Genomic DNA, 16,007 nt, shown 5'->3' on the forward strand with positions numbered 1-16,007 from the left:
TAAGATGAAGCTTCGTTCAAATTTACAGGCGCCAATTTGCATAGCGTACAGCCAGGCGTGATCAGGGACGAAAAAAGGATGTGACTGTGATGAGGGAGGGGAGTGGGGGAGAGGGTTAATTCACGAGGGTATTATTCGACGGAGGCTAACATTCGATATAGTGTTCGGTTTTTTTTTTTTAACCGCGAAATCATATGCATCTTCAAATGAGCCGTGCTGCGTAATAGAGATCGGATACGAACAATCAAGTATTTAAGTTGACTTTGCAGCCCTTACTGTAGGTTAAAGTTCCCACGCTAGGACACAGTTATATTTCCTTCATTGTTTATCGCATTATGTTTTGGCAAAGTTGTACATGTGCGACCGCTCTCACACATAGCTATGGAGCTTCCGACTCTAAAGTGGGAATGAGTCGTCGTACATATAATATTGTCTTGACTGCAAATAATAACGTCCTTTATTATATGGACTATGCATGTAGTCACGAACTGACTCTTGCATGTGTTACATGCTGCGAGGCATACTGCGAGATTGGTAATTATTTTTTTTGCTGTAATTAGTTAATTTTTTATTTTATTTTAAACAAAGGGCTGGCCGGGCCTATAATTAATTATTCGACAATTGCAAAATGACCGGGCCTGTAACCGTCAGAAGTCGATATAAATCTTTGCGGAACTGACAAATTAATAAAGTAACATACAAAATTAATAAGAGGTAAAAACAAAAGTGACAACAGTTTCAACGTGGGTTCAACTGCCTGAAAACGTTCCTGACTGACTGTGAAAGATTGAATTGTATGTTAATGAGGATGTTTCTGTTTAATTGTGTGAAATGTGCATCTGACGAATTTTAAATAACTGACAGTGATGTTAATTTAATCTCGTAGATCTGAATTATTGATTTCATCTCCGAATGACAGTCAAGGAGTACATGTGATAAGCTTCTCATCAAATTTTTATAGCTATATTTTGAGGACGAAATTTCTCTTCAATCCAGTACTTTATTCAAACCAAAATTTTGGTAGCAATTTTGGTTATTAACTGACATGCAAAAGTAGCTGGATAGATAACTTTTTCTGTTTCTTGAGTATTTTGGGGAATTTTTCTTGAGTGGCAAGAAAAACAAAAGCTAGACATCTAAATTATTTCGTGACAACGGGAAGATCCAAAAGTAAAAAGATTGAATTTGTGTTTTCATTTTCAAAATGTCGACGTACTTATCATTTAACCGTGGGAGGGAATAATCTTTCATCGATCGGAAATTAATACTTTGTATTCAGAAGCCCCTCAATAAACTTTAATTTTTCAATTCACGATAACAGAAAAATTAAAACACAGACGTGGGCTGGCAACCGCTGAATGAATATAAAAGCCACAATACTTCAGATACGAGCCAAAACTGCCCGCAAGAAGACAAAGTATTGATTGACCAACCAAAGAAATAAGGTGTGTAGTTCGTGATGGTTTTTTATAATTTTCGCATTTTTAGATTGTGATTTTATACATTATTCTAAAATTAGTTATGTACAAAACATCATGGTTGATACCGGCACCTCTTTTTAAGCGATCACAATTTTCTGAATCACTTTCGTGCTTAGGCTGGCCCAAGTGATCTTATACACATGTCAAGAGGAGAACTACATGCAATAACATATCATTTTCATGTTTTTAATACAGAAATAAAACCGCCTAAATAGGAGCTGCGGTGTAAGGTAACACCCATATCATTCTCGACACAAATCAGGTCACTGGTTTTGGTAGAACAACCAAGTATGTTCTTGGACATCTATGCACAGTAAACTGTTTTTCTTCGTTTGATTCGATCAGAGAGCGTCAGAGAAGTGCAACAGATATTACAGTAGGGATTAACTTTCAATTTTTGATCCGATAAAAATCTTATTTTAGTTACACTTCGAAAGATTAGGCAAATACAGCTAGCCTTTATATCTGTTTTTGATTAAAAAAATAATTAACGGCAAGCTTAATGATTCTTCCAGGAAAGAGACACGAAGATGAACTAAAACAAGAGAAGAACACAATGTACATAATATTTGGCACTCAAAAACATTTTCCTTTGAGGACAAAATGTAAAATATATGCCTGAAAGTAAACAAAAAACAAAATACACGACTAACCTTTTTAGTACACCTGAAGAAAGTAATCAGTGTTTATCAGGCTGTTGTTATTCGGGTACATTGTCTTCTGTTGTTTTTCTCATTTTGTCGCCGTCAGGAAACGTTAGCTTTTAATTTACTCAGTTTCTTATTGTCGGTTACTTGAAGCCTTAATCGCGATTCTGGGAGCTTTAGATATTTCTGGATATTTTTTCACCTGCGAGAGTTGTCGCACGACGTCTATGGAATTTTTATGGAGTCGATTGCATTTCCCACGCAATCAAATGCACGAGAAAAGTAGAAGTGGATAATTTAGATGAGGATAAGTTTGAAAAATTAGTAGAGGAGACGACCAGAGGGTCTTAAAAGAATACATGAAATTGAAAAAGATTTAAAACGAAAGTAATGGGAATCGGGCAAAAGTTATCTAAAGGAACCATTCTGTGTGCTTACTCAACACAACTGGATGTTCGTCATGTTAATATTTCTTTGCAACAGTGTATAATAAAACAAATTTTAGCTGAAGTTGTTTCGTGATACCCGAAATCTATGATTTGTTATCAGTCAAATACAAAGATCTGTATTTATATAACTTACTGCCAAGTAAACCTTAAAAGTTTATTATATCTAAGCCACTATATGATCTGCAGTAGACCTGGCAACTCTGGTTAATTTTCATTTTCCTCTGTGCTTCTGTTATTCCAGGTTCTCTGAACAACCTTTTTTTGGTTTCGTTCAGCATGGCTCGCAGACATTAGTCACCGCTTCTCATATAAGACGAAATAAAAACATTGTGAATTCAGAGTTAAACTCACGCTCAATCCTGCTTGTCTCCGTATTGTACTACCATCGAAACTGGATCTGCTCAAATCTTTGAAGAATTCGATGAAACCTTTTTTTCCAGTCGATTTCAAGCAGTTGGTGTCATCTCTCTCCCAGTCGCAGCTCTTCTGCTGATAATAGTTGATGACAACAGTTTTGTATCCGTTCGATCCCGTCTTTAAAGGACCCTAGTCGGCCTCCAAATTTATTGATATAATTGCATGATGAAGCGAAATCGTATTGTTTTACTGTAAGTTGTGTTGCTGAAAGTATATCTTTAGTGGTTTCACAGTGATTTAGTTCGTTTCGACATGCTCCGAATAAAATATAATCTTTGAAGAATTCAATGAAATTTTTTTTTCCAGCCGATCTCAAGCAGTTGGTGTCATCTCTCTCCCAGTCGCAGCTCCTTTAATTTGATCTTGTGCTGATAATAGTTGATGACAACAGTTTTGTATCCGTTCGATCCCGTCTTTAAAGGACACTAGTCAGCCTCCAAATTTATTGATATAATTGCATGATGAAGCGAAATCGTATTGTTTTACTGTAAGTTGTGTTGCTGAAAGCATGTCTTTGGTAGTTTCACAGTGATTTAGTTCGTTTCGACATGCTCCGAATAAAATATAATACCCAAACTCTCGCATGTAAACAAAAACAAAGGTGGGGCTCTAAGTTCGGCCCCAGCCGGGGTAGAGGGATCCAAGCCACATGAGAAAGGAGGAGAGACGGGAAAGCATTTCACTTAGTAAGCTTAAGGCTAGCTAGAAGACTAGGCACTCAAATAAAGTTATTGATTGATTGATTTTCTTGTCATTCAGATTCTATACGCGAAAGAAAAAAGGTCAAAGGCCAGAATGATAGGGCAGTATTATTTGGGTTTGGGTTGAGCGTTGCGTTTCTTGTTTACGAAAAGTTGTGTAATAATTCAGAGGTTCTTTTCAAATTCCTCTTTTTGTTTAATTTACACTCAACATCCTGAAAAAATATATTAACTTTGTTCATGAAACTGCCGGGCATCAACGAGAGAATTATGAAAAAAATACAACTACAATAGTATTCCCAGCAGGGGTGTCTACTACTGATCTACAAATTTCGGCTAAAAACTGAGGAAAAAAATACATTCAGTTAGATATAAAAAAACTCATAAGGTGTTAAAACTACAAAGTCAAGGACAATGACAAAGCCTACTGTAAACGAAAAGAAAAAGTAAAGAATTTTATCGGCATGTCTGGATGGGTTTAACTTTAAAACTGAATCGGTCAAAATGTTAACTATCAGCTGTGAAAAACGCGTTTCTTTAACTTATAGCTGAGATCCAAGATTTGCAAAATGTACTAGCTGTTACACTGGTACATTGTGTTAAGCACCCCTATCTAGACCCTTCCTCGTGTGGAACAACACTAAAATAAATATTGAAAGAAACTGGACCGCGTCCTTGCCAAGAGAACAACCTTACACGTGTATTCGGGTTCTCTACCAAGGACCACATCTTTTACTCGAAATTTTTGGGCATGTAACAAGACAAGTTGAATACCTTTCCCAAATAACCTTCGTTCATTTAATTCGTAAAAATATATTACACATTACTGAGATTTACAGTACGTGCAACGCCACCTCGTGTGAAATGGGCGAGGGTGATTTTCTCACCTCGTCTCGTGCAATCAAGTAATCCGTTGAAATGAGCTATATAAAGGTTGCGCGCGCTTCTTAAAGGTGACCCAGAGTGGCAACTCCATTGTTGTTTGTTTGAAAAGCCCGAGAAGTTAACTCGATGTCCTTTCGCATCTTTGATTCAGGACTAAAAAGGTAAGATTCCACGTCTTCACACTTATTTCAGACAAAGAATGTGCGGGATAAAAGTCCTGATAATCTTACTGTAAAAGCCAGTTACCGGAGCAGATATTTTAACAAAAATGTCTAACATTCAAAATTGGCGAACATTCCATACATGCCAGGATCGATTTTTACATTCCTTACCTTGTTAAGAATATATATCAAAGAAAATAATGTTAGAGGCCATTCCGGTTGGTTTGTGCAAAAGGAATAAGTATATATGTCTGCTTATTATCCGTGGGGAAATGAGTTTCGCAGGGGAAGTGTTTAGCTTCATTCCTCATTCCAGAGTCTGGACGGAAATTCGACAAGAATAAAGTTTACACTATGAGAAATACAAACAAATCATTTATGCTACAATTGTCTGCCTCAGTATATTTCGTTTCCGCGAGAGGAGTTTCTAAATCAGTTTTGATGTCATTTCCCTGTTTCTTTACCGGTACAGCCTTCATGACGAAAGTCCAAAGATATTTCTCTAAGGCCCGTGTTGAAATCGTTTGTCTAAGGCATACATACGTCCGTCTTTTTCTTCATCAGTCGAGTGCCTGTGAGTAAATGTGGATACTGTTGTTTCATGAATTTCATGGGACAATCAGTTGTTGGAATCAAGCAAATATATTGTTGTTATTTTGACTGAGCAGCGAGCCAAGTTGAAGAATACAAGCTTTTCAAGCCGAACACGAAATCAGACGAAACGCCGACCGGTTAGCTCAGTTGGTAGAGCGCCGGACTTCTGTGCGGGAGGTCTAGGGTTCGAGCCCAGACCGGACCAACACTCAGGGTCTTAAAATAACTGAGGAGAATGTGCTGCCTTTGTGATGACATCTGCAAATGGTTAGACATTCTAGTCTTCTCGGATAAGGACGATAAACCGTAGGCCCCGTCTCCTGCATCTTCACGGTTATGGTCAGCAGGGGACGTTAAAGAACCCACACACTTATCGCAAAGAGTAGGGCATGGAGTTCCCGGTGTTGTGGCCTGGTCTTGTTCCGAAATTACATTGGGGGCATCTGTAAAAATAAATCCTCATTCGTTGTAAACTGCTCAATTGCAGTCTGTCTAAGACCCCCGCAAAGTGTTGTAAAGCGCATTGAGCATATGGAAATGCGCTATATAAATACCGTCATTATTTTATTAACGCTCTCTTTTAACTTCTTTGCATACCTTAATGAGTTTTGAAATTGGGAAGTTTGAGCAGACCAAAGATATTTAAAAACCTTATGTCAGAAGAATCATGAGTAAAATTGATCAGTAAGAAAAAGTTAGGGCGGAATTTATCAGTACGGCAGATGACTCAGTTCAAGGAAAATGCATGGGTGCTATTTTATCCACGAGTCAATAGAGGTCAAATTAACCAGAATAAACGGGCGAGGTACAAAGTGAAATTAAGGAAGCAGTTGTCCTGATGTAATGAATTACCCTTATTACTCAGATTTTGCCGAGCGATCTTAAACATCCGACAACGATAGCGATTGGAACGTGCGTTTTTACCGTTTAAAAGCTGATGAAACTGACAACCCTTTGCCATATATTTTCAGTTCTAAACTTAAAAGTTTTTAGAATTTGTGAAATCTTAATGTACATACCACGGCTATGTAATGCAATGAAAAAAGTGCTCTGACCTCGACATCAAGATTAAATTTCTCCGATTTCACTTTTTAAAGCTGTTGCATTGCTCTCTACGGATTTCGAGGAGTATGTTTGCTTTTTCTGGTCCAGAATAAGCGACTGAGATACAAATTTCAAATACCATTGACTGCTTCTATCAGAAGTCAGTAAGATTTATGTCAAATTAGACTTATAACCTCGGCCTTACCTGTAGAATACGTGTATGCATGCTATTTCAAATTTAGCACTGAATATGGCTTTGTTTACCAGATGAAGTGCTGCCTCTTGCCCTTTTGTTACGCAAGTTTGACTCGTAATATTCGTACCGCAAATGTGTTGTATTCCCGTTTCGGACCACGCCCGGCAACCGGTGCTGTTATCACCTGTTTTTGTGACCTTTTGTGGTTCCACCTCTGATTAAAATAAAACTGTAACTGTTATTTACATCGTTCATTAATCGTATCTCCTCGACATTCCTTCGGTTTTTTTTTTTTTTTTTTTTTTTTTTGATATTTAACATGCTGAATCAAACTGGTAAACAAAACGCCGAGCTGAACTCTCGAAAATTCTTGTGGGTCTCAGCGAATACACACGCTAGTGCTAAGCAATTCTTCATAGATTTTATTTTTCATCACCAGTTGCAAGGCAACTCCAGCTATTAACAGATGTAAATATTCGATGAATCTCAGTAATTCTTCTTATTTTTCTTAACGATAGGTTTCTCAGAAGGTCAGTATTTTTCAATTATTTTGCCCGAGGGAATTTACCGTTTGAGTTTCCCAAATTCACTTCCCTGGAAAAACCGACTCTTCTAGCTTGCTGCTAAGAGCTAATTCGAGCGCTAAAGCCGTTGAATTTCATATAAAGAATAAAATCTGACGAACATAAAACAGTTTACGTATCACTAAAAAACGCAGTTCACTTGACCCTAAAAAATGCACAAAGCAATACTTTGCACGGGGATTTTCCGTGAATTTTTGAGTTTTTTCATGTTTCTAATTGCATGGGTCTGACCTCGGTTTTCTTTAGAATTTCATTCTAGTCGGATGATAGATTTGGCACTGATAGACAAATCTAGTACTTCATATAAATTCGATTTTTAATCGACCCAACGTTAACGTTGGATTGAAAGAAAGGAATTTTGATGTTCTGATGCGAAGATTTTATGAGCGACCTATTCCATGAGCGACAGGGCTGTTTCTTTCGATGTTGTTTTCTTTTGTTAGTGCGGTAGATTCCGATCCGCTCAAGTCACTGAACAAGGCGCATTCAGCTCTCCTCTTTGTGTCGCAATTTGATAACAGACTAAAATAGACAAAACAGTACGCTACTGTATCAAATATAACTCTAACTGATTGTAACAGTGAGACGTAAAAAAGATTTTGAGGATTTCCTCAGGTGGGAGTTTTTCCCTTCTGTGCCCATAGCGTTTTCTTTCGTTACAACAACAGGTCTGTAGCGAATATCAACGCAGGTTTTGTGTTACTTCTTCCTCATCTTGTATAGTTTAGACAAAAAGTTGCACATGGTAACACGCATCCACCTCGGAAATTGTTTCCAAATAAAGCACTTGACTTTTAGAGCCATGAATGTTCCGGATATTGACGCAGTCGGTAACCCGAGGATATCTCCGACGATCTACGACCGTCCGAGACTCATTTGCCGGACTTAAAAAATTTCTTGGTTTCCCAATAATTCTCTAGGGTTCAAAGGTAGTCCTCATCAATGCTTTTCTTGTTAATTATTTTTGATCAGGAAATGAAGATTTTACAAAGATCTATACAGAAATACAAATATTTTTGTAAACTGAACTTCTTTGCAAAATTTCAACACCTTACCTCAAAAACTTACAAGACTGATAATTTTCTTTTTTTGAAAAATAAAGACAAAACCTTGAAAACACAAAGCCTCCAGAGTCAAAGGGGTCTCCGTGATACTGATCATTTGGACAACAAGTAGAAATTACCAAGAGTGATATTTGTTACAAGGTGGAAAATACATCGGCAAATATTGTTTTAAAAGTCTTTTTGCCTCGAAGTCCAGTGTCTAATGGTCGTCTCCATCAAATACAATCGCTCAGCAATGTTTAGTCTAAAGGTACGTGAAATTAAACAATTGACATGTTTTCATTTGTAAAAATCCGCATTTTTTTATGTCTACGTCGGAATGTTTGTAATTCCTAAAACTGAACTCTCGCTTTGTTATGTTTAACAGTTCGTATTATAAACATTCTTCTTTTGACTTTGGATTAACGCGACAAGTGCCGTGACGCAAATAAATTTTTTCACCCTCGCACCGGAAACAGCTTTAATGAGTGGGAGGTAACGTTGAAATCAACATCCAAAAAAAAATATTCAAAATACGGTATATATATATGAGGTTGGAAACCTCTATTCACAAGTTAACTGACCGTGAAAAGTTCCTCAACAGAAAGATGGCGAGCCAAATTAACAACATTTCCATACTGATGTGGCTGGTCGCTGTGACAGTTTTTCTTTCTGCAGTTCACCTGACCTCTTCGCTTCCACGCCACAAAGAGAGTGGAATAGTTACACTCGGTAAGTACATAGTTCACTCTTTTTTCATGAAATACGTCGAGGTTTTCCCTCGGTCTTTGAGTTTCTACTCTAGTTAGCAAAAAAGTTTGTATATGCTACGTGTTAAAAAAAAAAATAGAAAAAATTCTTAGGTATACGTAAAGACATTATGAATTTGGAAGGAAGGTTATGCTCTGTTGAAAGGTCAGTGTTTCGTCTCTTCAGTTCCACTATCTTTCATGCTGTAAGTGGAACTGTCTTGGTTATTTAATTTTGTTCATGTGTAAGAATCTTTCAAGACATCACTAGGAAAGCCTTCAGAAATATGTGATCGTTCAGTCAATGAAAAATGCAGTAAAAAATACAATGTTTTGAATGAATAGTTTGACAGTTTTACAAAACGGCTTATGCAACTTGATATCGCAGACGGCAACTGCTAGGCTGGGAATAAAAATGTATTAAATATATTTATCAGTGAATCTCCGCGGTGAACATATATCCACAACTAATTGAAATATCACAGCAAGCCACAAATTTGTAAGTGAAAAGCTAGGGGTTGCCCTAAGTTTAATGCTTCTTAAAATGTAACCACATTTTCGTCAAATTAAGTACTTTTTCCGGGGATTTTTGCCTCAAAGCAAGATGCCGCTTTTGTATATAATCTTTCCCATTCTGCGGTTCACGTTCTTTAACAATATATTTGACAATCTATTCAGAGCGGGGATTAAATAATATATAATGGAACAATATAGTCATGACGTGTGCTGAATCAACTCTACGATGTGATGTGATAGTTTTATTAGAATAGTACATCCCATGGAATTGCCGTTCGGTTCAGGCTCTGGACATTGTCTAGTCGACCAGTTCTGACCCTCTCTCTGACATTCAACGCTAACAGTGCGTGACATAGGAGAGCAACAGCCTTCATGCTCCAGAAACAAGTGTTAATTACTATCATCATCATTTCCTATTCCGCGGTCGTTATAAAAACGTTGCATTCTTAACATGAAACAAAAAAAGGAAAAAAAATGTAGGACATGAAACCGCGCTCTTGAAATTAGCTCAAAACATTGCAAGGAATTTCCTTGCTATCTTGTCATGTGATGATTGTTTTCGTTCTTGGTGCCAAAAAGGCGATTATCTACAAGTAATTTCTGGAACAATTACTCACTCTCTTGAATGAAAAATGAAAATATGTCTTATCTAGAATAGGAACGACCACGCAAAAAGGGAAAAGGCTACAGGTGGAGGCGTGGCTGTCATTCCAAATATTTTCCTCTGGAAAAGGGGCGATTTTTAACGAGGTGTTAAGTAGAGGAACTCAGGAGGAAGGGCTACGTTTCGAGAAAGAACGTTGACTTCGTTCAAATCTATTTGTTGATACACAGAACAGACTAGTGCATGCCTTGAAATTTTTTTGGTTTGCCAAATTCGCAAACACACAAATACGGGCATAATCTTTTCTAATCCAATTATCGATTTCGTGAGAAGACTTTAAGATATTGCGAGACTGGAAAAAACTATGAAAACAAACCATAAGCAAACATTCTGTGTTTTGAACTACTTAAAATCGATTGAATTGATGCGCTTCCCCCAACGAAGCGTTTTGAAATTCCACAACTGACCATATTTATAAGAATTGCCACGCATTGCTTCTCATAAGCACTACGTACAACTCGCACAGCTGCAAAGGACGGTCACAACGGCTTATTCTTAACATCCTTCGCTGAAGCTAATAAAGGTTTATTGTATTTGTTGCAGACACAACTGGTGATGGATCCCTGACTTTGAGATCAAAGCGTTCATACCGTTCCCAAAGGTTTCAAAGTGAGTGAGAACTGAACTGTTTTTGCTATTACCCTTTCCCACAACAGTAAAACTTTGAAGCTTTCTAGCTGGAACGACCTTTAATAGAAAGTCGCAGTTAACTACGTATATAATTGTTTCAGAGTTTGTCCTAAACAAGGTATGACTCTGTCCTAAACCGAGGTAAGGGGGGGGGGGGGGGGTGGTTGCTTTCGTTAAATAATGTTGATACAGTATTCAATAATCCAAGATCGCAGATTTTTTTGCTGAGGACGTCCTCTGTAAACATCAGATAAATGTCAAAACACGAAAATAATTTGATGATTTTTATTGCACCAAATTCGTTGTTGTAACCTGGTTTCTAGAGCAGAGAGTATTGTGCAATGTAAGATGTGTATGTTTCAAAGATAGTCTTAAGTTTGTTCTAAACAGGATCAGCTAGGTTTCAAAGCTCCGGCGGCTCAAACACCCCTGTACTCAAACATGGGTAAAGTATCCCCTACTCCCGGCAATATCACAAAATGTCTATTTTTCAAAATAAATGAAGACCCGGGAAGTACTCCCATATCTTGGCTATTTAGGTATGTGCCGTGGGATAGGGTAGGGCTTTTGAAGTTCCCCTTAATATCATATTTTCTCCTGTTGGCATTGTGTTCCCGGTTTGATCCTTAGATAGGATATCTAAATTGCATCAGCTAAATTTTCCGTGCGTAAAAACGCAGCTAAACGAAAAAAAAATTATATGCTTAATGCTTAACTTCCAATCTTACAGAAACGAAATAAAGTTGACTCGCTCAAGCCATTCTTAGTTTATGTTTTTCCCTTGACTGGGAACAGGCTCAATTTTCGGGTTTGTGCCTTAAACATGGTATCAATTTGTGTTTGCTTCATCCTAAATAGGGTTAAGGTTTAAGACACTTCGCGGCATAAATATACCCGAAATTTACTGGGGCATTCCCCGCCCCCCGGAATGAAGATCATACGTCATTTTTCTTTTCACCCCTCTCCGACCGATAGTCTCAATACTGGTGCATGTCGCGTGCCAAATAATTTGCACAGTGTCCATATTCCTTAGCACTCCTAATTACTTTGTTATCTTCGACAGATTGCCGCGACAAAAGAAATGATTGCAAAAGGTTGATCGATAAGAGTTATCCAGCCTATTATTGCCACATATATAAAGGACAATGTGATGTGACATGTGGAGTTGCCCAGTGCCTTGGTGAGAAAAATGTCTCGCAAAACAAACATATACTTTAATGCAAGGCCTTCCCACAAATATCTCGTAAAATCGCATAGATATCTTTCTGGATAAAAAAGATTCCAAATATCAAAACTTCCGCCATTTTCCAAAATTGCTGCTTTAGGGCTTTTAGTGATATGAGACACATTTTTCAAGTGAGAAACCGCCATTTCCTTGACGAAGGAAATGGTCAAGGAAATGGCGAAGAACACTAAAGGCTTCGCCGAAAAAGCTATGAATATTTCTAAATATCCCTAAATTTTCTAAATATCTTATTAACCTCTAAATATCTCGGAAACTTCTAAATTTCCCCCAAAATATCCGGTTGTTTGTGAAAAGGCCTACTTTCAAGGTAATGACATACGTTTTGAAGAATTGTAAAGCCCCAGCCAAACGATCGCAACAGTTTAACACAACATATCGCAACATTGTTAGGCACAGCATGTTGCGCCCGTTTGACTACCCTGTTGCGACGTGTTGCGACATGTTGGATGTTGCTGGCTCAAATTTGGAAATGGTCAAATTTCTCATGCAACATTTATGGATATTGCGTGATGTTATAGTCGTTGGCCAGGTTCGTGCAACAATGTTGCGCCCGGGCATGCGCACTAGTTCAATTTTTAAAACCCCACATGTCGCAACACGTCGCAACATGTCGCAACATGGTGGCCAAAAGCGCGCAACATGTTGAGCCCAACAATGTTGCGATATGTTGCGTTCAAATGGTGCGATCGTTTGGCCGGAGCTTGACAAAGTTGCGATATATTGTGTTGACATGCTGCGATCCTTTGGCCGAAGCTAAAGTTGTAGAATCCACACAGATATTAATGATAGAAGTGCCTACTTTGTTCCTCCTTGTAATTTTACTGATGTTCAAAAAATCTACTTTGATCTATGTAAAAAATGGGGCGCTCCTAACGAATTTTTGTGGACGGCCTTATTTTTCCAAAGATTCTCCAACACTACCTAAGGTCGATCTTTGTAGATTCCAAAGTTGTTTCGAAGATTACCGAACATTTCCGGCCAGGTTCGGAAGACGACTCTTAGATCAACTGTCTTGAGATCTTCCGATTGTTTTCAATGATTGCTGAAGATTTTACGGTCCTTAGATCAACTCTCTTGAGATCTTCTGATTGTTTTCACATGTTATATATATTTCACATATTTATATTATGTTATGTAAATAGGTCTTAGGTAATCGATTGATCCCGCAAAAAAAGTAAGAATTTCCTAAGGATTAAGATTAAGCTAGCAAAAAATAAGAGATTTCAGAATTTGACGCACGGTTTAACTGATCTCTTTTATCATCATTATCATCATTATCATTGTCGTTAATTATCAAGCTTTTTTCTCTCTGACTTGACGCAGGTACGGGAAGTTGCAGGGATCTGATATCCGGCTTCGAGTGTTACAGGGCAAAAGTGTGGGCTAAGTGCAGAGAGAGAAGATATAAGGAAGGATGCCTTAAAACATGCTGTTCTTGCAAACCCTCACAGTGAGTACTCCGATTGACACTTACCAATAGGATAAATTAGCCACTATGCAGATCGTGTTTGAGTTTTTCATGACAAAGGAGTCTGCATAGGAGGTTAAATGAAGTTTTAGTGTATAAACCCAATAAGATTTCTGGATTCTGTCTGGTCAATTGCGAGCGCATACGAAAGTTGATATGGTTGCTAAGGCATATTTCTGCTTGCCTGGTGTTCAGCAGACTGTAAATTGTTTTGTTGAAATAAAAGCTACTTATTAAAGGTGGGGCCTAGACTCGATAACCAGCCGCTGATCGGGAAAGGAGCACGCGCTCCTCTCTTGAAGGCTTCTCGGGGAGGGTCCGGTAAACTGGACTCGTGAGAGCTGCAGAAATCGAGCCGAAGTTGCGTCAAGCGCGCGCAAGAAAAGTCGCCCCTATTTTCACTGATCGCAGGAAAATTTGTTTTTCAAGAATGCTTATAAACCAAGAACAGATCGCAAAAATTGTTCTTGAACTTTGGGATTATGGGCTCGAGAGAGGTTTTGGAAGTTCTTTACAAGGTAGGAGCTGAGTTATTTACTTTAGGATTTCAATCCATATAACTTCTATCCCCGGTGCAAATAGCCTACGCCAAAATCCTCAAGTCTCCGGTCAGTTTATCTCACCGGAAACTTGAATTATACTAGTCAGTAAACTGAACTTCCCCTAAGTATGGTTTGTCATATGAACTGATATGAAACACCTCTGCCAAAAGCACACGCTAGATTTTATACTTGTTCTCACTATATTTTTAACCACTCATGAAAGGGGGTAGGGTCGAAGGTGTCTGGACTAAACTGAGGAAACTAAATAATTCTTGTTTCATTTTCTCTTTTAGCCCAAACTGCAGTTAATTCAAGCTGGTAGCAGTCATAAACATTTTATGGTCTAACACTGAATGGAAAGAAGGGATCATTTCGACAGCTGAATAAACATTCTACGCTTCAGATGTTCTTCAATTATCGGTATCCTGAATGGCGGAATCGCAATATGTTATATAAGTTTGGTGATAAATAAATAAAAGAGCAAACAAACAAACGAATAAATGTATAAATACTGAAATAAAGGTATAACTACAAAGGTGTACATTTGTTGAGAGGGGTAAGGGGTATCGAATGGTCCCATTCAATTTAAAATTGCTCGCAAAATTTGGCCTTTGCTCGAATTGCTCACAAAAATTAGATGATACTCTGCATAGCAAGCGTTCCTGTATGAAGAGCTTTTCCGCATTCTGGCCGTGCGTAACTTGGAGCGAGAACAAAAATTCGTCGAAGTAGGGGGTATACGCGGGCTAATTAGATGAGTGCTTACTTGTTACTGAGCTAAACCATACCTGATCGGCGTTCAAATGTCGACAAACCTAAGTTGTTGCCGCCATTTACCGAGGTCTGCTACTGTGTTAACACAATTAATAATTTCACTTCAGTAAAGTTTAAACAAAACCAAGGTTAACATCTCTCGTGAAAACACTCTAATTGGTAAGTAACTGGTTTGGTTTTGGTTTTACGACACTCGTTTGAATTGGTTTTAAGACAGATGGCAACAAAAGACTCACACGAAGAAGCCGAACTTGAGCACTGAGTAAAAAAATTCACCGAAGATCCAAAACCGACATAATTTCAAAGTTAGAACAGATTTTCGGCTTAATTTCACACTAAGCACTTCAAATAAGCTTAAGTAAAGTTTCTTACCCGAGTCCTGTGTACTTTAGGAGGGGGGCGTGAGGGTTTGCGGTGATGCGGCTTTGCGTTATTTTTGGTGCGGTTTTGCGGTAATTTTCGTTTTAACTCGCGGTATTACGGTTTCAAAACACTAAGCGGTTTGCGGTTATTACAACCTTTAAGTCACGGTTTTCGGTGAAAAAAAAATGTGTGCGGTGATAACACTCTTTAGAACAGTCGGCAGGCGGTCGGCATGCGGTTGTTTTGCAAGCGCGAGCCAAGTGTTTTGTTTTACAACGCATCAGGGTTCATTACATCAGCTTACAAGTTAACTTTGTGGTTTGCAATTAACACTGAATCGTCTTCTCCACTGAACGTGAACTCTTTAGGAGACAAGAAGGTCACAATTCCAGAAGCAACATTTATTCCGCGTTCCACAACTAGCACAGGGTCGTCCAAGGTAATCAGTCACCCAATGCAAGATGTATAGGATCAGTGACAGAGTTTTTCAAAGTCAAGGGAGATATCAGTACTCGTTCAAGTACATGACCCACATACTTGGCATTTGGTTAGTAGTAAACAGAGTATAATAGTGTAGTACAATATACCGTTAGCGTTATGATGGTATGTTTAATATTAACGTGCAATGTTATCAGAATATATCACAAGTCTTTCTGACGTCAGCGTTCATATTGTGGCCTCCATGTACGTGCGGTTTCGGTATTCGGGAAAAAATCCGATGCGGTTTGCGGTTTTTTGGCGTATATCTGTGCGGTTTTGCGGTTTTCGGACCCCCCTTACGCCCCCTCCTTTAGTCAACTTGAACGATTCTGAGCAACACGACAGTTTTGCGTAAACAATTGTCACGGAATCT

The 16,007-nt window shown here is 38.3% G+C and overlaps 1 protein-coding gene across 2 annotated transcripts; it reads left to right on the forward strand.

Moving 5' to 3' along the window:
• The first annotated feature begins 1,345 nt into the window (after nt 1–1,345).
• On the forward strand, nt 1,346–14,552 carry LOC110062836 (uncharacterized). Of its 2 annotated transcripts, XM_020769779.2 has the most exons (6): nt 1,346–1,445; nt 8,807–8,934; nt 10,675–10,740; nt 11,825–11,941; nt 13,331–13,457; nt 14,311–14,552. In XM_020769779.2, exons 2-6 carry the CDS (start codon nt 8,811–8,813, stop codon nt 14,324–14,326), a joined length of 450 nt encoding a protein of 149 aa, XP_020625438.2. In that variant the 5' UTR covers nt 1,346–1,445; nt 8,807–8,810; the 3' UTR covers nt 14,327–14,552. The 2 variants fall into 2 exon arrangements, with proteins under 2 accessions (XP_020625438.2, XP_020625436.2); XM_020769777.2 differs by lacking the exon at nt 1,346–1,445 and having other exon boundaries at nt 8,704–8,934.
• Nucleotides 14,553–16,007: the final 1,455 nt, after the last annotated feature.

The sequence above is a fragment of the Orbicella faveolata genome, unplaced genomic scaffold (genome assembly GCF_042242905.1).
Source record: "Orbicella faveolata isolate gen_17 unplaced genomic scaffold, um_ofav_v1 contig_26, whole genome shotgun sequence".
NCBI classification, from domain to species: domain Eukaryota; kingdom Metazoa; phylum Cnidaria; class Anthozoa; order Scleractinia; family Merulinidae; genus Orbicella; species Orbicella faveolata.